Source organism: Canis lupus, chromosome 18 (genome assembly GCF_011100685.1).
Source record: "Canis lupus familiaris isolate Mischka breed German Shepherd chromosome 18, alternate assembly UU_Cfam_GSD_1.0, whole genome shotgun sequence".
Classification (NCBI taxonomy): domain Eukaryota; kingdom Metazoa; phylum Chordata; class Mammalia; order Carnivora; family Canidae; genus Canis; species Canis lupus.
In genome coordinates, this window is record NC_049239.1 from 12,397,151 (window position 1) to 12,422,041 (window position 24,891).

Sequence of the window (24,891 nt, forward strand, 5' to 3'; positions counted from 1 at the left end):
CTATAGACCGATCAAATAGAAAGACCTCCTGGATTTTGGTGTATGACCAACTCTTACCCACAGTGGCTTAGGGACCCTCAGATCACTCACAGGATCTGGGAATATTTCCTTTGGTTTATAAAATAGTGAAGCAGATAGGCCCCTGGCAGGACTTGACTCAGAACCCTAATAACTCTGGTGTCCTCAGTACCTTTCAGCTTCTTCAGTTCATACTGCAGGTCATTAACAAATACAACACATTTTACATTAATGCAACTGACATCGATAAAAATCTGAGACCCAAGGTAGTCAATGTTAGTTATTTTAATACAAAATTACCCACCTTCCAGTTATTAACAATGCTAAGAAAGCCTCAAGAGTTTGTATAGTATTAGTTTCAGTTACTAATGCTTCCAAAGAGAACAGAGGCAAAGACTAATTTGTTAAATGATACTATGAAAATAGTGTATTTTTTTTCTTTGAGTAGTTTATATTCATTGCTATTACTGCTGCATTGATTATTATATATAAATTTTCAAATTTATGTCTTTCTGATGGCTTTATTTTTTCCGGATGGTTTTTAAAAATGGCTAATCAAATCATGTAGTCAACAATATAATTATTGTTTTCTTATAATACATTTCTCAAAATTGTATCAGTCCTGTATCTACTTTCCCATGAAGTAACACCTAATTAGACCTGGTTCCCTTTCCTTAACATCATACTTATGTTATACACTTATCTTGATAGGTAGAGTTGTAGATTGTTTATTCACAGTACTAAATAACATTTACTTTTTTACAGATCCCAAATACTCCTGTTTACAATAGGTATCATTCACTTTTTAATTTACTAGGTAGCTGCAGTAAGTACCATCGTAAACAGAGGGATAACGCCAAAAGCTTTTGTGTTCAGAAACTATGGTCATTTTCCTGGAATCAACTCACACTATTTAGGAGGCTGTCAGTATAAAATGTGGCAGGCTATTAGAGCCTCATCTGCTGCTCCCGGCTACTTTGCAGAGTATGCATTGGGAAATGATCTTCACCAGGTAAGTTGACTATGGCCTACCTTTTAAAAATTTATGTGATTAAAGAAACAGCACTCATTAAATGTCATAGAGGGATCAACCAAGACTTTCCTTTTAATGTTTACATGTGGCAAAAGAGGTGCCATACAAAATGTTTTTATTTGTTGTTTGTTTTTCTTAAATTAACAAGCCTTCTGGCTTGAGCACATTTTAGGAAAGATTTTTTTTTGTATTCTATATAATATGATTCATAATTATTCAAAATTATTGATTTTATTTATGGAAAAATATATGTAAGAGTGGCTTTCCAAATGTAATAAAAATTAAAAATAAGACACGATCCCTGAAAACACAGAACCCAATCTGTTTGAGAGTTTTGGTGGACATATTTTGAAGGAGATGTTATAATAAAATAATAACAGTAAACACTCAGTAAGTTAGCTATGTACTGGGTACTTATATAGTCCTTTGCATTCATTGTCCATTTAATCTTCACTGCTTATGAAGTGGATAGTTATTCTGACTCCTGCAATGAGATATTGGAGTCTTGAGAAATGTTAAGTAACTAGAGTAGGATCACAGCTATCAAGTGACCGGATTGGGATGCTATCTATAATTATACTGTTTCTAAGTTTATGGCTAAATGATGATAAAGTTGAATATTATTTCTGGCAATTTATTCCTTTTCTGATACATAGACTTATTTATCATAAATTTTACCTCTGTCTAGTTTTTCCCATTATGAAATGTTAACTCATAGCTCAACATTAAATGATGAAAAAGTCACTAAAGCATTTGAGCTGATACTTCCAAAATATGTCATATAGAAGCTTAAGTTTTATAATGATATCCCACTTAAAATCAATCTCATTCGATAGAGCTATTAACCTTACCTTTCCTCTCTAGTCAGTAAAGTATTTGTGCTCTGTTTCTTTGGTATTTAAACATGTGTTGAGAAGAAAACTATTTTGACATAGATTTTCAGATGTCATTCAAGAACTCATACATAGGTCTTCAATGTGAAGTACATATCAACTGTATAATTTTAATTTATAACGTGTCAGTATTATAACTAAAACACTTATCAGTTTTATTTTCTCCTATGCTTTTATAGTATGTTAGACATAATTAAAAATATTATGGGCAGCTATCCCATTTTTTTCTATACTTCTAGAAGTAATGTCATAATCTTTGTAGTTAACAAGATTAACATAGGACTCCCTTTGTCTTTGGAGTCAGTTCAGACCATTTCTTACTTTGTAAAATCAGTCATTGTTGAATTATGCAAGGCACTTCCCTTCTCGCCTTTCTCTTCTTTCTTCCACCTACTCAAGACAGAAAGTGCTAGCTGTAGAGTTTTTCTGACATTGACTTCTAGACTTACTGGTCAAATTAAAATATTTATTTTAAAATGCACCTTCCTGTTTTTTACAATTTCTGCATATTCTTCCTCTTACCAGGTTGTAAGTAGAGAAATAATTTAGACAGTGTGTTCAAGATAGTAAAGATTTCTAACATATCTTTAACATGGTAGTCATGCTACAAAATTGCAGTGATGTCACATGCTAATAAAAGTCTCAAAAGATAAGTTACTACATTTCAGGGCCATATGTTCCCAGACTTCAAAAAAGTTATCTCATTTGCTTTTTATTCTTAATCTGAGTGGTAATAGTTCTAAAGTTTAATTCAGTACATAATAACAAACCAAAGTAATTCAGTGGTTCTTTATCCATATCATTTAGACTAGTGATGTTTCTTTTTATGCTTAGCCATTTTTATGTTGATCAACATAATCTTTGGATTTAGGTTGAGCTACAGATTAAAATAACTTATCATAAAATTTATATAAAGCATATAACTGTATGTCAGAGAATATACTTTTATGTAAATCAGTGACTTGACTCTAGGAAGATTTGCACATCTAATTAATAGTCACATGAAATCTGAATTCTAAGCAAACCCTATTTTTGAGAATATCTTTCTTACTGCATATTCTCTGCCAGACTTGAGAAAGCAGGGATCCCTGGGTGGCTCAGCGGTTTAGTGCCTGCCTTTGGCCCAGGATATGATCCTGGAGTCCCAGGATCGATTCCCACATGGGGCTCCCTGCATGGAGCCTGCTTTTCCCTCTGTGCCCGTGTCTCTGCTTCTCTCTCTCTCTCTCTCTCTCTCTCTCATGAATAAATAAATAAAATCTTAAAAAACTTTTTTTTTTAAACTTGAGAAAAAGATGGGGTATTTTTTTACTTAAAAGATGCCATGAAAGATTGATTAGGATATTCTAACATGTGAAGGATCTTGATTGCTTAAACAAAAAAACATTCAAGTGAAGTTCCTTCCCAGCCTTTCAGAAATTGTTAAGAAGTTTAAAGCTAAAATATGGTCCTTACTATTACAATCCTCTTACTCTAAGCTCTTTGAATAATTATATTGAGTTATTTCCAGACTCAGTTTTCAAATCTCTTTTCACTGTCATGTCTGACATACGTTTTACTGTGAGTTACTTCTATCCTTTTGGAACCATGTGGAGTATAAATTATGGACTAATACTCTGAACAGTTATTGAAAGTAGTGCCATAATTAAGAGGTGTGAGTAGGTAGATGGGTAGATTTCATTTGCCTTTGCCTATAAAGAGAACAATGTTATTACAGTATTTACTGGGATTATTAAATATCCTAGAAAATTATAAAGTGAGAATTCTTTTTGAGTAGCTTTCCAATATTACTTCTCTTCCCCTGCCCAAGTAGCATCATATTTATCTTGAAATAGTGTCCATTTTACGCAAAATTAACCCTTGTGTCTCTAAGTTTTATTGATGTATAATTGATACGCAAAAAGCTGAACACATTTGATGTATACAGTTTGATGAGTTTGAACATATGCTTAACCCGTTCTCTCTGATCTTTTTCCATCTCCACTTCCAAAATTAAATCATTCATTCTCTGCCTTTGGAGAAAGAGCCTGATAAATTCATTTACACTAAAGGTTTTGATGACAGATTGTCATGTATTATTTCTCTTAGGCCTAATATACATTTTGAAAGGTTGTGTCCAGAACTCAGAACACCTTAACCTGAAAGGAATTCCTATATTTCATATAAATATTCCAGGTAAATAGTGTTTTCAGTAGAAAGAACCTGCTTAGCACCTGGCAGATTATAAGCCTTTGCTAGGCTACCACTAATTTTCAGTATAACTGATCAAAAATATAGCGACTGCTTGCTCAGTGCCAGGCACTGTATTAACCATGAGAAACATAAAGGTGATAAGTGCCAGCTTACTGTTTTTGTTTCCTGGGTCCTACCTTCAAATAGGTCAAACTAAAAGACTATAAACACAGTTATATAAGATGATAAATTCAGTAATATGGAGGTTCCTCAAAAAGTTAAAAACAGAGCTATCGTATGACCCAGCAATTGCATTACTAGGTATTTATCCAAAGGATACATACCTTTATCCAAAGGATACATACATTTATCCTTTATTTATGATACATGTATCATACATACATTTATCCAAAGGATGATTCGAAGGGATACATGTACTCCCAGTGTTTTTGTTTTTAAATATTTTATTTATTTATTCATGAGAGACAGAGAGGAAGAAGCAGGCTCCATGCAGGGAGCCCAATGTGGGACTCGATCCCGGAACTCTGGGATCATGCCCTGAGCCAAAAGCAGACACTTAACTGCTGAGCCACCCAGGCGTCCCGCACTCCAGTGTTTATATCAGCACTATCAGTAATACCCAACTTATGGGAAGAACCCAAATGTCCATCAACTGAAGAGTGGATAAAAAGATGTGGTGTATATATACTCTGGAATATTACTCAGCCATCAAAAAGAATGAAATCTTGCCATTTGCAATAACATGGATGGAGCAAGAGTGTATTATGCTCAGCAAAATAAGTCAGTCAGAGAAAGACAAATGCCATATGATTTCACTCATATGTGAAATTTAAGAAACAAAACAGATGAACATAGGGGAAGGGAAGGAAAAATAAGATAAAGACAGGGGCAAACCGTAAGAGACTCATAGTTATAGGAAACAAATTGAGGGTTGCCAGAGGAGGGAGGTGGGCATTAAGGAGGGCGCTTGTTGTGATGAGCACTGGGTGTTATATGCAAATTGTACCCCTGAAACTAATACTATATACTATATGTGAATTAACATGAATTTAAATAAAATCTAGAAAAAATAAATTCAATAATGAAAATACACCCAGGGTTAGGAAGTAGTTCAGAAAATATGGCTTATTCTTGAGGATTGCCTTTACAAAGACATTTCCACTCCAGCTGAGATCTAAAGGATGAATAGTTGGGTAGGATAGAAATGGGTTTGGGGGAAAAAAAAAGAAATGGGTTTGGGAGGGGAAAACAGGGAAAGATTGCTTAATGGTTTTAGTGATAAAAACATTGGAAATTGACAGTGGTGATGGTTGTAAAATACTCTGAATGTAATTAATGCCGCTGAATTGTAACCTTGAAAATGTTTAAAAGAACCAATTTATGTTTTGTATATTTTACCATAATAAAAAAACATTTTTTAAAATTCTAGAAAAATAAACTGAGATGAGATGATTAAGAGAAGTTCACATTGCACAGTGGTTATTTTCTGGTCGGTACTCTATGATTTGAAATGATTAAATGCACATTAAAAGTCATCAAAAGGGCAGCCCAGGTGGCTCAGCAGTTTAGCGCCACCTTCAGCCTAGGGGGTGACCCTGGAGTGCCAGATCGAAATCGGGCTCCCTGCGTGGAGCTTGCTTCTTCCTCTGCCTGTGTCTCTGCCCCGCCGCCCCCCCTGTGTGTGTGTCTCTCGTGAAGAAATAAAATCTTAAAAAAATATATCTAAATTTTAGGCTATTAAATACATATATGACATGCTGCTGTTAAAACACAATCCTGTGTATACCTCTGAGAGACAAAGAACAAATTATTCAGTCAATTTTTTAAGTCTATTTTGCCACAGTATCTAGCAGTGGACCTGGCAAAACCAAATATACAATGAATCGATAACTGTGAATATAAATACCTAAGTGAAGGAAATGCCATGGTCGTACCATTAGCCTGATGACTTCCTGATAGGAGAGGCCTGGACAGGCATGGGCTAAGTTATAAGGGAACTCAGGATGCTGTGCCTCTCCTTAGACAGGAGTGAACACCAAAAATCTTAACTTACTTGATGGAAAGCCGGTAAAGTTTAAGGAACAGGAATTTACTTTAAAGCATGGCTATTAAAACCATTGGCAACCTGGCAACTTTTTAATTTGGGAGTAATTTTACTATTATCAATTCTTGCTAAACTTTGTTTGTCCTTTCTTTTCTTCCCTTTTTGTCTCTTCTGTTCCTTTTTGATAGGTTTTTATATAAAATCGTGAAGAAGTGTTCTATCTAAAATACTGAGTTGGTTAGAAGCTATACAGAGTATAACTATAGAATTTAAGATAAAAGTAGTTTTGGGCACCTGGCTGGCTCAGTTGGTGGAGCATCTTAGGGTTCTGAGTTCAAGCCTCATGTTGGGTGTGGAGATTAATTAAAAGTAAAATCTTAAAAAAAAATTTAAGATAAAAGTAGTTTTAAAACAGGTAACTTTCTTGCAGAATTAGAAATGAAATGTGATGGGTATTGTTCTAATGTCCTATTAATTGATGATAAAGGTTAAAGTTGAAAGGATTAAATTAAAATTAAAATCAGAAGCCTTTAGAAAATAATTATTACTACCTGCGTCAAAGGAATCCACGGTTTTACTAAGTTAAACAGTACAAATAGCCAATGTAAGACCATCAACAGATATATAAAGACAGCTAAATTTATAACTAGTTCCTTTCAGATGGTGAATGATAAACAGTGATAGATCCGAGTAATTAAGTATTAGACAGCAATAAAAAGGAATGAATTATTGGCGTGTACTGACATAGATGGATTTCAGACGTATTAGTCTAGGTGAAAGAAACCTAGGCTCAAAAGACTACATACTGTGTGATTCCGTGTATCTTGATAACAAGAGCTAATGTGTGACCTTGGAGAGTAGAGGGAAGAGTTTTTGAAAACAAGAGGGTTGGGGAACTGAGAGTCTAGGGTGTTATAAAGATGAGAAGTCGAGAGGGGTATGATAAAGAATTTCTACCCTTTCTACGTGGGATAGTAAGGAAGCCATGAGCCCATAATTTGTTGAATGAGTAATTGATAGATGACAGCAGTGATGGCGGCCTGGGTGAATAATGGAGCCTTTTGTTTGTTTGTTTAATTTATTTTAGAGAAAGAGCACAAGCGAGAGAGAAAGAATCTCATGCAGACTCTGCACTGAGCATGGAATGGAGCCTGACTCGGGGCTCAACCTCAGCACCCTAAGATTAGAACCCAAGCCAAACCAAGAGTTACTCTTTTTTTTTTTTTTTTAAATATTTTATTTATTCATGAGAGACACAGGCAGAGGGAGAAGTAGGCTCCACACAGGAGGCCTGATGTGGGACTCTATCCCGGGATTCCAGGAGCACGCGCTGAGTCTAAGGCAGATGCTCAACCCCAGAGCCACCCAGGTTCCCCAAGAGTCAGACTCTTAACCAGCTGTGCCACCCAGGTGCCCCCATAGCAGAACCTGAAAAGCACATGTGGATTGGGGCTAATAATGGTCTAGAAGGAACCACTAAGGTATTGGAGAAATGAGAGAATCAACAACTTCCTGGAAAACGGTGTTAGGGAAGAGCCACATTTCTGTTATAGCACTCAGAAGAAGGTGACGTTACCTTGTAAGTTTGAACTGTGGAACAGTTTCCATATGGCCCAGTGGAAGGGCTTACGATGTCAGGGAGGAGTGTAAGACTGTCCTTAGCAAGGAGGCTCAGAGAACTGAATGGAGCAGGGGCACAGCGGGGTTTAGAGTGACATGTGAAGTTAGCCCCGACTGGTTCTCTGAGGAAAGTGAGCCTACTGCCTCTAAAAAGCTAAAAACTCTCCCACCCCATGTAGTGATCCTTTCCAGCAGATCACTGGATCTGCTTCATCTGCTTCAGGCTCAGCACACACAAGGATAGCAGTCCCCAAAACTAGTCACCGCACACCTTTTGGCCTGGCACAGAGTAGGTGGACATCTTAGGTTTTAATGAACTGAAGCAGTCTACTTGGTGTCAGAGAAGGTTTACTTCTTTCGGTCTTAACTTGCACTTTGATGTGTTAAGGATTCTGATCTTTTGTGTGTATCTCTGCTATGCTACTTGGAATTTAGGAATGATTTAACTATATTACTATGGTATTTAGCTGTTTTACCAAGATGTACACTGAAAATTGAGTCTCTTGAATCTGTAATAAAGGAAGTGTAATGCTGGCACATGGGCTGCTGTGTCCTCATTCTGCTTCTGATACCCATTTCCCTTTTCCTGAGCCTAGACCAAGCTTTACTTTCCTTAGGACACCTACTGCCACTCAGGTGGCAGATGACAGGAACCCAGCCACCACCCCACCCCCGCCCCAGACCCGTTTTCTGTACCCCTAGCCCTGGGGCCAGTCACAGGCCAGCTTTCTGCAGTCTTTATGTCTCAGAGCATCCTGACTTAGGCCTGTCTCAGCTACAATGGGACTTTATGAAAAGAACAAAAGACCTGAAATACGGTGGGCTGTTGAATAAATGGGCCCCTGTTGACAAGGGTTGTCTTCTGAAAGAATAGCCTTTTCTCATGAAAGTCACAAACATGGAAACATGAACCACATTCTTTTGAAGAGATGTAGTTGGAGAGCTATGGAGATCACACCTTAGGGGGAGGTAGAGATTAGATTGTAAATGGCAGCAGACAACCCACCCCCAAATGGAGAATAGAGCAAGCAATGAAAACGCACGATGAAACACTTTTTTCCCCCCTGAGAATCCACACAGCTGTGTGTGTCCCTGTTATCCCAGAGGCATCATAAAGCTACACGTTGGGCATGAATGCTGTATGCCATAATAAAGGACCGTTAGCCTCAGGTTGGCGATTCCATAATGAAAGGTTGACTTTGTCTGAGACTCATGGTTAGTATTTAGAGCATTTCTTTGCTGCTGCCTTCTAGTGTATTCTCACTGGTCCAGCCAGAGTGGGTTATTTGAGATACATGGTTTTTTAAAAGTTCTTTCGGGAATGAATAAAATGAAGAGTTGCCGTTATCTGTGATTTACAAATAAATGCCACCCCCATCCCCTAGGCTAACTGAACATAAATTCACAAAAAGATAAGGGATGTTTGTTTCTTCTTCGTGTTCCACAAGAAATTTTAGTAACATCCATATACTTCATTACTAGGGCAAAATCCTGCATATTTCTAATAGGGCCTTGAAGCCAGAGAACACGAATATTGGCAGTGGTGGAAAAGTAGGGTAGATAATTTTCCACAAGGAAAGAAACCACTTAGGAGAAGTCTCTGATCCTTTGATTCACTAATTTTGTGAAAAGACAGTCCTATTAGCAACTCACTGGAGATTGGGTTGCTGCATGTCATTTTTACTTTTTATCAGAAACTTGCAAATTAATAGGAAAAAAGCTGGCAACACTTTTTATTTCTTTTAAAGATTTTATTTATGTATTCATGAGAGACACAGAGAGAGAGGCAGAGGGAGAAGCAGGCTCCATGCAGGAACCCCAATGTGGGGCTTGATCCTGGGGTTCCAGGATCATGCCCTGAGCTGAAGACACACCAACCGCTGAGCCACCCAGGCATCCCTATCACACTTTTTAAAACTTAGCGCCAGTACTAAAATAAGTTGACATTGAGCCCATTTAAAATCATGTATAATCTACACTCAATGCGATACCTAATCATAACATTATGGAATTGGAAGGAACTTTAGAAATCAAGTCAGACCTTGTTTTTAAATGTCATGATGCCTCTAGCAAAGAGCTAGGAAGTAGAACAGCTGAGATTAGAATTACAAGTATCAATATTCCTGATCTGTGTTTTCCCCCACAGTTCTGAATCCCCGAGAAAAAATGGAAACACCATTCTTATAATCCTTTTTGAAAAGTATATGACTTCTTGCAAAAGAGTTTTATTAAATACACACACATATACACACACTCTGCTCTAAGGAAAACTCAGTGATGCAAAATGGCTCACTTGCTATAGATCCTGGTTGGCCATAATTTTACTGTAGTACATTTAAAAAGAATTTTGAAAATACAAGTTTTCCACAAGAAAAGAATGTGGTTCATTATATATATTTACTCCAAAATATTTGTATTTTTTTTTTTAAGATTTATTTATGAGAGAGAGAGAGAGAGAGGCAGAGACACAGGAGGTGGGAGAAGCAGGCTCCATGCCGGGAGCCCGACGTGGGACTCAATCCTGGGACTCCAGGATCGCACCCTGGGCCAAAGGCAGGCACTAAACTGCTGAGCCACCCAGGGAGCCCCCAAAATATTTGTATTATTACAGTAATGATGCTCTATTTAAAATGCACTGCATTGATACACACCAATTTAAAGTTGCAATTTCTCTTCCTATTCTTATGGAAGACATTTTTTCAAAATTCTTTTTCAGTGTGCTACTACAGAATTCAGCAGTGTCTTTATCCTCCAGTAGAAATAGACTTCTACTAAACATGTTACAATTGGAGTGCCTGGGTGGCTCAGTAGTTGAGCATCTGCCTTTGGCTCGGGTTGTGATCCCAGGGTCTGGGATCGAGTCCCACATCAGGCTCCCCACATGGAGCCTGCTTCTCCCTCTGCCTATATCTCTGCCTCTCTCTGTGTCTCTCATGAATGAATATAAAATCTTAAAAAAAAAATTAGGATTATTTCACTTAGGTTCTTGCTAGATAAGTTACTCTTATTTTGAAGAATAAATGGCAAGTAGTTGAGCAAAGAAGAGGACTGGGAAAGAGTGTTTTGAGTGAGATAGCATGTTCAAAGGCACAAAAGTGCCTTTGAGGGGATGGGGCTTATCAGAAAACTGCAAGTAATTTTTGAATAGGCTATACTGTAGGCTTAGAAGATGACCAAATCTGTGTAGCTTTGGAATGTACTACCTGGAATTAATGGGTGAAAGTTGGAAGGAGGGGAATTTAGGCTTTTTAGAAGGAGTAACTTTCCAGCAGTTCGAAGCTTTTTAGAATTGAATGGCTACACCAATACCAAGTTTATCCCAGCTATGCAAGGCTTTTGATACCTTTTTTTTTCTGCTACAGTTTACCATACTCCGTGCACTTTTACCCTTCTTTCCTTCTGAATCCTTCTAAATAATAGTTATTATTTATGATAAATAGAAATACAAAGTTTACCTACTTTTTTTAAACCTATTTTGTTTAGATTATATCTGTATTATAATGAATGTGATACTTTAAAAAATTGTATTGCTGCTAAAGCTGCAGTTAAATTAGTTGAGTCAATTTGGTTATATTTGACTTTTGAATGAAGAACTACTACTGTTTGGTAGAGGGGTGCCTGGGTGGCTCAGTGGTTAAGTGTCTGCCTTCCATGCAGGTCGTGATCCCTGGGCCCCGGGATTGAATCCCGTATCAGTCTCCCCACAGGGAGCCTGCATCTCCCTCTGCCCATGTCTCTGCCTTCCTCTGTGTCTGTCACGAATAAATAAATAAAATCTTTAAAATTAAAAAAAATAACTGGTAGAACCACAGTTGTTTTGTGGGAAAAATATGCAAAGCAATCAAATAAGTTAAAATAACTCGTAATAGGAAAGGAAAGCTTAATGAGGCCAGTGAGTTTCCACATTCCCCTTTTTTGAAGCTGTAGTATATTAAATGAAATCACTTCAAAGGAACGTCCTGTTCTTTTTTTTTTTTACATTCTGTTTTCAAATCATTTCTTGTTCAGTGTATTACATGGTTAAGCTCTCCTTGTGAGTACATGTCAAACTGTTTAAAATGCAATTTTCGTTTTCACGTTTGTAAAATAGAATTTCACTTTTAAGAGTATTTTCTTGACTTATATTTTGCAGGATGGAGGTTTGCTTCTGAATAACCCTTCAGCGCTAGCAATGCACGAGTGCAAATGTCTTTGGCCTGACGTCCCATTAGAGTGCATTGTGTCCCTGGGCACCGGGCGTTATGAGAGTGATGTGAGAAACTCTGTGACATCTACAAGCTTGAAAACCAAACTGTCTAATGTCATTAACAGTGCTACAGATACAGAAGGTGAGTCTGTCTGCCGCCTTCAAGCACATGAATCTCAGTTTTTGGTAGCATATGCTGACGCTTATCTAGGCGTGAGTGTGTTATGTCTGTATGGGAGGTTCGAGAAGCAGAGGGGAACAAATCTTTTGTTTCCATTTCTCCTTGCTCATTTCTTTTAAGCGACTCTAGAACAGAGACTATTCTTCATCTATACACTGGAACTACCCTTGCCTCTGTCCAGTTGGAGAAGTAGTTATAGCAGGATTAGCACAAAGTTTCAGTTGGAGACTTTTGTTTTTTAAAGATTTTATTTATTTATTTGAGAGGGCACAAGCCTGGGGAGAGGCAGAGGGAGAAGCAGACTCCCCGCTGAGCAGGGATCCCCATGCAGGACTCGATGCAGGACTCGATCCCAGGATCCTGGGATCACAACCTGAGCCAAAGACAGAAGCTTAACCAACTGAGCCACCCAGACCCCCTCAGTTGAAGACTCTTAAAATGTAAATTGAATCATCTTTATCCCAGCTCGGAGCCCTCTGGGCTTCCTGTCACACTTAAGGACAAAACACACTTACGAACAGAATCCAAAAGCGTCATTCAGTGAAATTTACCAGGTCCTTTAAGACCTAGCCTTTGAATACATCTCCTCCCCCAAACCTCACAGGTCACCCTTCTGTCAAGTTGTCCAACTACATATTAGTGCTTGCTGTCCTCTGGCTCAGAAGTCTCTTGCCTCGAGACCTCTGCGGTTGCTGTGCCCTCTCCATGTGAGGTCTTCTCCCCCCCCCCCCCCCCCCCCCCCCCCGCTTGATTCACTTCTCTGATTCTTTAAATATTTGCTCAGATGTCACTTCCTCTGAGAGACCGTTCCCGACTACTTTCTGGCCCCTGCCCATGTCCTTCCACCCTCTTACCCTGCTTTTTTCTTTCTCTCTTTTTTTTTCAACTTAGAGCATTTGTCTCATCATATGGATGTGTATTACATATTTGCTTGTCGCTTATTATCTTTCTGTCACACAAGAATGTTAGGTGGAGGGCTGTCCTCTTGATTGTGATGCCCGACACATAGTAGACAGTGAGTATTTGTTGAAATTTTAGTTTTGGCCCTATGGCGTAGATCTCATTATTTTATTCTATTTTTAAGTCTTCTGTGAAGTCTGTTTTTTTTTTTTTAAGATTTTATTTATGTATTCATGAGAGGCACAGAGAGAGGCAGAAAGACATAGGCAGAGGGAGAAGCAGACTCCATACAAGGAGCCCGATGTGGGACTCGATCCCAGGACCCTGCCACCATGCCTTGAGCTGGAGGCAGGCACTCAACCGCTGAGCCACCCAGGTGTCCCATGAAATCTGTTATTCAGTTCTTAAAAAGAATGGTTAATGCGTACCAGCTCCTTGCTTCTGACTCTCATTCTTTGCATATCATCATATTTACTGGCTGAGTCATTAGCCCATATGAGGATCTTAAACTCCCCACTAAGGACTTTTATCCTGTAAATGATAATCTAAAAGAAGCTTATATACTGGATTTTACACTATCTGAAATTTTGTTGTCAAATCAATAAAATACTCTTTTCTTTTTTTCAATCATATTTTTATTAGATCACAGCACAAATGCATTTGATTTACATGCGGAATACTAAACTTCTGAATGTCAACAGTAAAATAAATGTCCGTGGCATCATAAAACAATTTTCTTAAAGATAACGTGACATTATTTCTATGATACATATGACATATTTGTATGTGCATGTAGGTGAACAGTTAAAATTGAATAATGCTTGATCTATGACTTAAAAATAGTAAAAGAAGGGTACCTGGGTGGTTCAGTTAAGTGTCTGACTCTTGATTTTGGCTCAGGTCATGGTCTCAGGGTCATCAGATCAAGTCCTGTATCTGAACATGGAGCCTGCTCAAGATTCTGTCTCCCTTTCCCTGACTCGTGCATGTACTCTTTCTCTTTCTCTATCACCATCATTATCAAGAAGCATGTAACTAGGTCTGTGCAATATTCTTATCGTAACCAATCTGCTGAGACAAAGAAAGCTTTAATCAGCCAGTCTCAAAATACTTTTATGTATATCTGATGCACACCATGTGATGGGCTAATTTGAAATTTTCAGAAAACAAGTAGTGCTATTTCTGCATACTTAACACCCTTATTAATAAAGAACTTGAGTGAATATACATAATTGCTGTCACTAGATGGTTATTGACCTATATAAAAACTGCAGTTTCATTTAACTCAGTGTAATGCATTATCAATGACCAAATGTAAATAGTTGTAGATGATTAATAAGACTATGGATGAAAAGGAGAAATAAGAAAACGAAACTACAAAAAATTAAATAAAAAATAATAAGAAAATAAAAGATAATGAAACGAAACTAGATTAGTATAGACTGTTTACAAGAAGCAAATTAGACTTGATACAGGTCTTACAGGATAATAGGGTTTAGAGATTTTAAAAGAGGGTTAAGACTGCCACATCTGGCCAGAAGTGATCAAATAAAACAGGCCATATATTTCATTTTCTCCCCCCTTAAGCCATTAGCAAACTGAACTGAACAGTGGTTTTCAGATGTTAGATGACAAGTGGTATGGGTCAGTGATCTCTGAGAGAAGGGAAATAAGTGAAGTAAGTCCTGCAATTGCCTAACTTGCTACATGAAGAGAGTTTCTAGGTCATAGAACAAGAGAGCAGTACAGGATACAGAGGTAGAGTGTATGGAGGCCCAGGAAACTATAGTTTGTGGGCAAAGTACAACAGGGTAGGCGACTTCACAGAGAGAGTGCTCTAGAGACATGCAAGGGAGTGCCCTTGTATACTGATCTGTGTGTGCAAGTGAGGAAACTACCAAGGCAGGGCAAAGCACCACCAGGAAGGATTAGCCAGAGCTAGCTGTCTTGGGGCTCACATAGGAGTAGCTCAGATTTTGGTTAAGTAGATTAGAAGGACCTTGTAATACATGAGATACACAGTGAAATTTTCAAAACAAATACTGTCTCAGCAGCGGCATCAGATTAGTTCTAGACTGAGGGCTGTTCTGGATCCACCCTAACACTTAACAGCCCTCAGAAAAGTTCAAATTGAATCCAATTAACAGCATCCATTATTAGAATAAAGTCAAGCAATGTTAAAGGAATACAACAAATTCCAACACACAAAAATATAAAAATTCACAGTGTTTGGTGTCTGATAAAAAATTGCCAGACATACAAATATGCAAGAAAACACACCCTTCACCAAGAGAAAACCCAATCAATAAGAACAGACCTCTCTATGAAACAACTGATACATAGGTAATTAGCAAAGACATTACAGTAGCTATGAAGAACATACGTCATGTTCAGTGAGCTGGAGGAAGACTTGAGTATGATGAGAAGACAAATATTAAATGGGCCCAAATCAAACTTCTGGAGGTAAAAGATACTCTATCTGAAATGAAAAATACAGCTGATAGATTAATAGCAATGCTACATGAACACTTGCAGAAAATAGAAGGATAAATACTTCCCAGATCATTCTATAAGGCCAGCATTACCCTGAAACCAAAACCAGAGGAAAAAATTATAAAATACATAAAAATACCAATTATCTATTAGTTTCCCATGCTGAAATCCTTACAATGTACTAACAAATTAAATTCAGCAATGTATAAAAAGGAGAATACAGTATAACCAAGTAGGATTCATCCCAAGAATACAGGATTGGTTTAACATCCCAAGAATACAGGATTGGTTTAACATAACATAAAATTTAATGAAATTTACTCTGTTAATTTAAGACTAAGAAATGAAAAAAAAAATCGTGGTAGCTTCAGTAGATGCAGAAAAGGCATCTGACAGAATTTGACAACCATTCCTGATAAACAGTCACAGTAAGTTAAGGAACAGAAAGGATCTTCTTCAGCCTGACAAAAGGCATCTATAAAAAATCAACAACAACGAAACAAAAAAACCTAGAACTGGCATCATATTTAATGATAAAAGACTGAATACTTTCTATTTTAAGATCAGAAACAGAGTAAGATGTCTTATCACTTCCAGTCAGCACTCTACTGGAGGTCTTTTCCAGTACAGCAAGGCAATGAAAGGAAATAAAAGGCAGACAGATTAAAAATGAAGTAAATATTTATAGATAACACCATTGTTTATATTGACAATCCTAAGGAGTCTATTCAGAAGCTTCTAGAACTAGCGAGTTTAGCAAAGTTGGAGAATACAAAGTAAAACTGAGTTGTAGTTTGGCATACTAGTAACTGGAAATTGAAATTAAATATATACAAAGATAGACATCATTTATAGTAGCATGAGACCATTAAACACTGAAGGAATTATTTAACAAATTAGGTGCAAAATCTGAACAGTAAAAACTACAAAACTTTACTGGAAGAAATTAAAGAAGTTCTGAATAAATCAGTAGATACACCACGCTCATGAATTGGAAATCTCAGTGTGGTTTTAATGGCACACCACAAACTGATCTGTAGACCCCATGCAATTGCTCTAAGAATCCAGACAGCCTTTTTCTGGGGTAGAGATTTAACACAATGACTATAAAATTTGCATGGATAGGGCAGCCCCGGTGGCGCAGCGGTTTGGCCCCGCCTGCAGCCCAGGGCGTGATCCTGGAGACCCTGGATGAGTCCCACATCAGGCTCTCTGCGTGGAGCCTGCTTCTCCCTCTGCCTGTATCTCTTGCCTCTCTCTCTGTGTGTCTCTATGAATAAATAAATAAAATCTTAGAAAAAAAAATTTACATGGATATACAAAGGACCTAGAAGAGCCAAAACAGTTTTGAAAAAGAACAATGTTAGAGGACTTACCCCCTCTCATCTCAAGACTGTAAAACTCCAGTAAGCAAGGTACTGTGGTATTTGCATATAGACAGTATAGATCAGTAGTACATAATAGAGTACAGAAATTGATCCACACATGTAAGCTCAAAATATTTTTGACAGGGTAACTCAATGGGGAAGGGATGGTCTTTCCAAACAATAGTACAGGGATAATTAGATAACTATATTTTAAAAAGTGAACCTTGACCCTTCATACCATATACAAAAATTAACCTGAAATGGATCATTGACCTAAATAAAAGAATTAAAACTGTACGACTGCTAGAAGAATACCCTGGAGAAAATCTTAATGACTTTGGGTTAGTTAGGTAACGATTTTTTAGATAGGATACAAAAACCATGAACCAAAAAAGAAAAAAAAAAACAGATAAATTAGACTTTATCAAAGTACATATTTTGCTCTTCAGAAGACACTTTTAGTAAAATGAAAAACTATCTGTAGACTGAAATAAAATACTAGCCAAACATGTATCTGGTCCATTATGAGAACCAAATATATTAACAGATCCAAACTATGTAGAGAATTCTCACATACATTTATATAAAAGGCATTAAAAAGCAAATTAACTAAAAAGAATGGGCAAAATAAGTGAACAGACACTTCATTGAAGAAGATATGCAGATGACTAAAAAGCACATAAAAGATTTCACACCATAGTCGAATAAAAAGTAAAACCACAAGGTACCACTACACATCCTCTAGAATGGCTAAAATGAAGGCTAACAATACCAAGTTTTGACAAAGATGTGGAACAGTGGGAACTCTGATATATTAATGATTGGAATGTAAAATGGGGTGGCCATCTGGAAAATGGTGTTGCAGTTCTTAAAAAGATAAACATGTACCACTGTGTCAACTATACTTCAAATTAAAAAAGAAGGTAAACATGCTTTTACCATATGACCCAGCAATTTCATCCCAGAGTATCCCTCAAGAGAAATGGAATCATATTCATAAAAAGACTTAATGTGTAAATTCTTACAGCAGGATTATTTCTGATAGTTAAAAACTGGAGAGAACCAGAACTCAGAAGAACTAATTGTGGTTTATCTGTGCAATGAAATTCTACACACCAATAAAAAGGAAGGAGCTGTTAATACATTACTGTTACAGGGGTGAATTTCAAAAGCATGTTGTTAAGTAAAAGAAGCTAGGCACAAAAGAGCTAGCTATATATTTCTGCTTCTGTTTTTATGAAATTCTGGAAAAGACAAAGAGTAAGGAGAGGAGGAACTATTAAAAGGCATGAAGAAGGGGCGACTGGGTGGCTCAGTTAGTTGTCTGCCTTCAGCTCAGGTCATAGTCCCAGATCGAGCCTTGCATCAGGCTCCCTGCTCATTGGGAAGCTTGCTTCTCCCACTCTCTCTATCTGCTGCTCCCCCTTCTTGTGCTTTCTCTGTGTCAAATAAATAAAGAAAATCTTAAAAAAAAAAAAAAAAAAAAAAAGAAGGCATGAAGGAACTTTTTGGAGTGACAGAAACATTCCACATCATGACTGGTGTGATTACACAAAGATCTACATTTGTCGAAACTTCTCAAATTATAATTGGTGAATTTTGTGTATATATTATATCTTGATAAAGATGCTACCAAAAATTATAAAACAAAAGAAGGAAAGTTGGAAAAGCATTTCAGCAGTGGCTAAGAGTATAACCAAACACAGAACAGAGAGGAGAGAAGCAAGGCTTCTAATTAGAATTATATGAATTATCTTGGGAGATGAATTTCATTTCATAGTTATAGTCATTAGTATGGATTCCTTAGACCTACTGTTAATTGACTGGAGTGATGAAATAAGGCTTTGTAATTTGCCCTAAAAGAAGATAATTTTAAATAAGGATAAAATTAGATCATTGCAGAGTAAGTCAATTTTCTTATCTACTCTGTTCTCTCTTTGTTTAACAGAAGTCCACGTAATGCTTGATGGTCTTTTACCTCCTGACACCTATTTTAGATTTAATCCTGTAATGTGTGAAAACATACCTCTGGATGAAAGCCGAAATGAAAAGCTCAATCAGCTGCAGCTGGAGGGGTTAAAGTACATAGAAAGAAATGAAGAAAAAATGAAAAAACTTGCAAAAATATTAAGTCAAGAGAAAACAACTCTGCAGAAAATTAATGATTGGATAAAACTCAAAACTGACATGTATGAAGGCCTTCCATTCTTTTCAAAATTATGATAAGGGTATGTGTATATTTTCATAAGTGAGGGCCTGATCGGAAGATGCAGGGGATTCAGTAAGGAATTCTGGGGTTCAGCATGAGTTTCACTTCGAAATACTGGAGAATCCTGGAGAAGTATATGCTTGGACCAGCTTGCACAACAGAGAGGGTATGCTTGGTTACAGAACTTATATGGGGATTAGGTTTTTATGATGTGAATAATTAACAGTGCTTTAGGAGTCTTCTTATTGTACTAGTTGGTTTTAGTAGATGTTGCTGTTACATTGTTTGATATTTGAAAATGTATTAATATATGTGCCAAACAAGAACTATTATCATCCTATACTTGGTATTTTTGCTTTAGTCACCATAATCATGTTGAATGTATTTGATGCTGATTTTCTGTCATGGGGAAAAGCGAATATCTTCTTAAATTTCCATCATTCATGTTCTCACTTGCTGTGTTCTAGGATCCAAATTGCCCCTTACTGGAATATCCCCTAAAGAGGTGCAGAAAAATGGAATTCTTTGTCAGGGGGCTTTTACTTTCAAATATAAAAGAACCAGATACAGTTGTATTCCAAATTTGTTTCTTTCAATCAACATCGTTTGGCCCAAAAAGATAGGTGAAGTTGCAGTCAACCACTTTTCCCCCTGAAATTTCAAGATAATGCTGGATGTTAATTTTTGTAGCTCTGGCTTATCATTCACTGTTCTAAAATTAATTATTTGAATTTACTGAGAAGATAATCTCTATCATTAACGAAATAAACTACTGAAATAATGTATTGTTAAAAGGCCAATGTCATTTTTAAGTTTTTTTATTGTTCATAATGTGGCTTCCCCTCATGAGAGCATTTGATTATGCCTGCCAACAAACAGTGTACTTAAAAAAATAAGTTTTGTTTTACCTGATTAACCCCTTTAACCAGCTGGGTTTCAGAGTGGTTGTATATATAGTATATATACCAACCTGAATCATTGTTTATGCCAACCAAATTCCTCTTTGCTTTGTCATCTCTCTGCCATGTAAATCCTTACATCATGTGTAGATTTGTCTAGGAAAATGAAAAAAGGTAAATGCCTTTTGCTTTGTACATATCAACTAAAGCTAAACCCCACTGCCTAGATTGTTCTATTACTTCTTTGTAACGTGAATTCATAGAGGCAGTGAGACAAGGTTTAGAGCCCTGAGGAGAGCTGAGGGTCTGGATGCTGATCCGGCCTCTGATGCAAAGTCCTGACTGTGACCTGGACGAGGGGGGACAGCCTTTCTGGGTTTGGGATATTTCGTTGATGAAAAGGAAAAGCTAGGTTGAAAATTTTACTTTACTTTTTTATGGCAACCCAAGTTCTGCCAATGTACAAGCAAAAGACAGGAAGAGATGGAAAAATGAGTTTTCAGTCTTAACACTAGTAAGTATCTGCTCTTTTCAAAGAAGCAAAGAAGAAAAACCGTCTATTTTAAATATAAAATGTCAATTCTCCAACTTACCAGTTATATAAAAAAATAGAATAAAAATTGTTTTGATGCTCATGCCCTTTTGAGTGTTTCCAAATTCTTATTTCTGTAGTAAAGGGTATGCCGGTTATGTTTCAGTTCCATTCTTGACAAGGGTATTGTTCTTTATTAAAAATAGTACCTCGGATAGAGTTGTCCCTAGAGGCATAAGGGCTGCCTGGGATCTCCCCCAGAGGGCAGAGAGAGCCCGGCCTGGGTTAAAATTACACCGTGAGCCTTTTCTCCTCCTCACCACATGTTATCCGGGAGACAGTAGATGTCAAAGGGATCTTCTCAGAGGCGATGAAGTCCCAACAAGAACCTGGCAGTCTGAGGGGATGGAGGGGAGACTTTCAGCTTTGTTTCGGTAATATAATAGCTGGGCTCCCTTTGACCGAAGGAGCTAGGACCCCGAAAGTTCCAAAGTTCACTGGAAGCTCAAAATTTTATGTAACCTGCTGTGCTCTAGATATAATTCTAGTCACAGTGATGAATATTTCACAAGTACCAGTGCTAGTAAGGTGACTAAAAATACAGGTCCGCAAGACCCAGATGACAGGGTTTTTAGATACAGTGTAAATAACTATGAAAATACCGATGGTTTCTAAAGGTACTGTAAAACAGTCTTTTCAGACCACAAATACTGCATATTTTTATGCTACTAGAACCACTTGTAAGAGAAATACAAATAATTGGCAGTCACAATGAATACACAGAAATAATTTTGCTTGTAATAAAACATTTCAAGCACAATAAAGTAATATTTCCTGTGCAGTTTACATAATTTGCTCCTTATCATAAGATCACTCTTACCCTAACGTGATGCGGCTCATCTGTTTTACAGCTGAAGCTAACCCTCTGTCCTTGTGTTTGCTTGGCTGATCATTTCCCTCTTGAACAGTACAAAATATACAAGCGTACTCTGGCTACAGCTTCTTTCTTAAACTACATGGCATGGCACCTAAGTATGTCCCCATGTCCCCGTCCTTGTTTCTTTAGCTCTTTTCATTATCCAACAAAAGGTGAACCCAGAACACCCAGGTATGTGCTGTACCAATTTTCCATCATTCTTGTCCTCATTTGTACTTGAACCTGGTTATCTGAAGACCTGTGTTATTCACCTGAGATAACCCTCATTTTATAATGAAACCAGTGCTTTCCACTCTCCAAAAGCAAAGTGGATTTCTTTTCAGGAAAGAACAGAAGTAAAGAACACTCTTCTGAAAAATGAGCGCTTGCTACCAAGTAGGTTATGGATTCTTCATTGCACTGTTTTGAAAGTAGGATAAGTTCTTTATGAGAGAAATCCTTAAAAGTAGATAAATGGGCAATTAGGTTCCTTCAAACCCTACAATTTTGTGACTATAAAAATAAACAGAAGTCAGATAGGTTGCAAGAAACAAGAAGTTAGGATATTATATTTTTTCTTATTTGTTCATTGTATAAGATTTAACTGATACTTTTAGCAGTTCATGCTTCTTGATAAACTTAATGTATTTAAATCAACTAATTTTCATTCATACCAATGGATATATCTCATTTTGTTAACCACTGTTGTATTTTTAAAATATCTCAATGTGTGCCTTGAAAATGGATTTATTTTTAAAAATCCGATTGAAAAAAACACAATTTATCCAGTATCAATAATTTTATTACAACTGACTTTGACAATGTTGATTTAATTGTTCTGTTTTTACATTTAGGGAAATTTCATAGTTGTGGAATTAGAAAAACATATATATGTTTTGTTCAGTATGTTCACATATATAGAGGAAACCTGAGTATTTTTTTATTGCTAATAGGTAATACTTAGCACTTCTATCCCGAGCATCATACTGAAAGCTCTCCGTCCATCATCTCATTAGGCTTCATTCTATCCCTAGGAATCCTTGTACTATCCTTGTACTATTATTATTCCCACTTTCCAGCTAAGTAAACCAAGGCGGTTAGAAAGTTAAATAATAATGAAATAAAAAAAATTTATAAATATTTTTAAGTTTTTCTTTTTTTCTCTCCCAATTAGCCAGGGTTAAAAGTTCATTATTCATTGTACAAACATATATTGACTGCCATCTTTATTTCAGGATGGACTTCACCCTTTACATTTGATCTAATTTCACTTGAAGTGTCTTTTTTTTTCCCTTTATTTTTGACAGTGTATTGAAGTCTAATTTTCATACCAAAAAGTCATCCATTGTAACTGTACAACTCAATAATTTTTAGGAGATTATTATAATTATGTAACCATCACCATAATCCAACTTTAGTGCAATTCCATCATCCCCCGAAAGTTCCCTCATGCTTGTTTGTAATCATTCCTGCTCCCATCCCCAGCCCCAGCCAACCACTGATCTTTCTGTCAGTATAGATTTACCATTTCTGGATATTACATATACATGGAAGCATGCAGTATGTCATCTTTTGTATCTGGCTTCTTTCACGTAGCATGTTTTTGATATTCATCCAGGTTGTGGCATGTATCAGTAGTTGGCTCGTTTTCATTGTTGAGTAGTTAGTGCATTGTATGGATAGACCGCATTCGTTAGTCCATTCACAAGTTGATGATCATTGAAATTGTTGGTCACTCTTTACCTGTGATGAGTAATGCTGCTCTGAAGGTCACGTGCAAGCCTCCTTGAGGACATGTGTTGTCATTTTCCTTGAATAGATATCTGGAGGTGGAATTGCTCCAGCTATGTGGTAAGTGTATGTTTAACTTTTCAGGAAACAGCCAAGCAGTTTTCCAAGGTGTCTGGACCATTTTACATCTCCCATCAGCAGTGAGCAAGCATTCCAGTTTCTCCACATCTTTACCAGACGTAGGTATTGTTTGTATTTTTTTTATTAGAGCCATCCCAGGGGATATGTAGTGGTATTCCACTGTGGTTTTATTAATTAATTAATTAATTTATTTATTTATTCCACTGTGGTTGGTTTGTTTGATTGATTGATTGATTTACGACCCAAGCCGAAGGCAGATGCTCAACCACTGAGCCACCCACTGTGGTTTTAATTTGCAGTCTTCTAGTATATGTGCTGCCGAAGCGAGCACTAATTTGTAATCTTCTAATAACTGTTGATGTTGAGCATCCTTTTAGGTGTCAGCTATTTGTGCATCCTCTCTGGTTAAAATGTTCAAACGTTTTGCCCATTTTTCCTTTGATGTTATTTTATGGAGTCGTAAGAGTTCTTTATATTCTGGGTACAAGTCTTTTGCCAGATACACAATTTGCAACTCTCTTCTTTTTCTCAACGGTGTCTTTTAAAGCCAGGATACAAGTTTTTTATTTTGGTGAGCATCAGTTTATCACTTGGTCCTTTTGAGTTAATTCTGTTTATGGTGTGAATAGTGTTCATTTAAAACATTAAAAAAATTTTTTTTGTATAGCGATATCCAGTTGTCCCAGAATCATTTGTTGAAAAAAAAATATCCTCCCACCACTGAATTGCATCTGTATTTTTGTCAAAAAAATCATGAGTCTCTATCTGGACTCTACTCCGTTCCATCTATCTATATGCTGTACCTGTACCAGTACCTCACTGTTATGGTTACTACAGACATATAATAAGTTTTGAAAGAAGATTATAATTCTAACAATTTGTTCTTTTTGAAAATTATGTTAGCATTTTTGATTTCTTTGCATTTCCATATAAATTTCAGAATCAGGGACGCCTGGGTGGCTCAGTGGTTGAGCATCTGCCTTTGGCTCAGGGTGTGACCCCTGGGTTCTGGGATCAAGTCCCGCATCGGGCTCCCTGCATGGAGCCTGCTTCTCCCTCTGCCTGTGTCTCTGCCTCTCTCTGTGTCTCTCATGAGTAAACAAAATCTTGAAAAAAAGTTTTGGAATCAGCTTGTTGATAGACACACACCTGCTAGAATGAGATAGGAATTACATTGAATATATAGGTTAAAGTTGGGAGAACTGACATTTTGATATTGAGGTTTTCCGCAGTATCTCTCCTTTGGGGTTTCGTTTTGTTTAAATTCAATTTAACAACATAGAGTATAACACCCAGTATTCATCACCTCACGTGCCCTCCTTAATGCCCATCACCCAGTTATGCTGTAGTTTCTGTCCCTTGAAGCATACAATGAACACGGACTATCTGTCCATTTTTAAAACATTTCTCAGCAATGTTTTGTAGTTTTCAGTACCAATCTTGTACTCCTTTTGTAAAAATTTATTTCTAAGTATTTTATTCATTTTGATGCAATTGTGAGTGGAATTTTTAAAATTTTTTATAAAGATTTATTT

At 36.9% G+C, this 24,891-nt stretch overlaps 1 protein-coding gene across 3 annotated transcripts in view; it reads left to right on the forward strand.

Moving 5' to 3' along the window:
* Window positions 1–21,414, forward strand: part of PNPLA8 (patatin like phospholipase domain containing 8) — a 47,380-nt gene extending 25,966 nt beyond the window's left edge. For 2 of the 3 annotated variants that reach the window (XM_038562683.1, XM_038562684.1), the window contains exons 8-10: window positions 836–1,030; window positions 11,934–12,129; window positions 18,877–21,414. In XM_038562683.1, the coding sequence (XP_038418611.1) occupies window positions 836–1,030; window positions 11,934–12,129; window positions 18,877–19,151 (666 nt within the window). In that variant the 3' untranslated portion in view covers window positions 19,152–21,414. Of the gene's footprint in view, window positions 1–835; window positions 1,031–7,268; window positions 7,434–11,933; window positions 12,130–18,876 lie in introns of those variants that run through there. The other variant, XM_038562685.1, reaches the window with a different exon arrangement.
* Window positions 21,415–24,891: the final 3,477 nt, after the last annotated feature.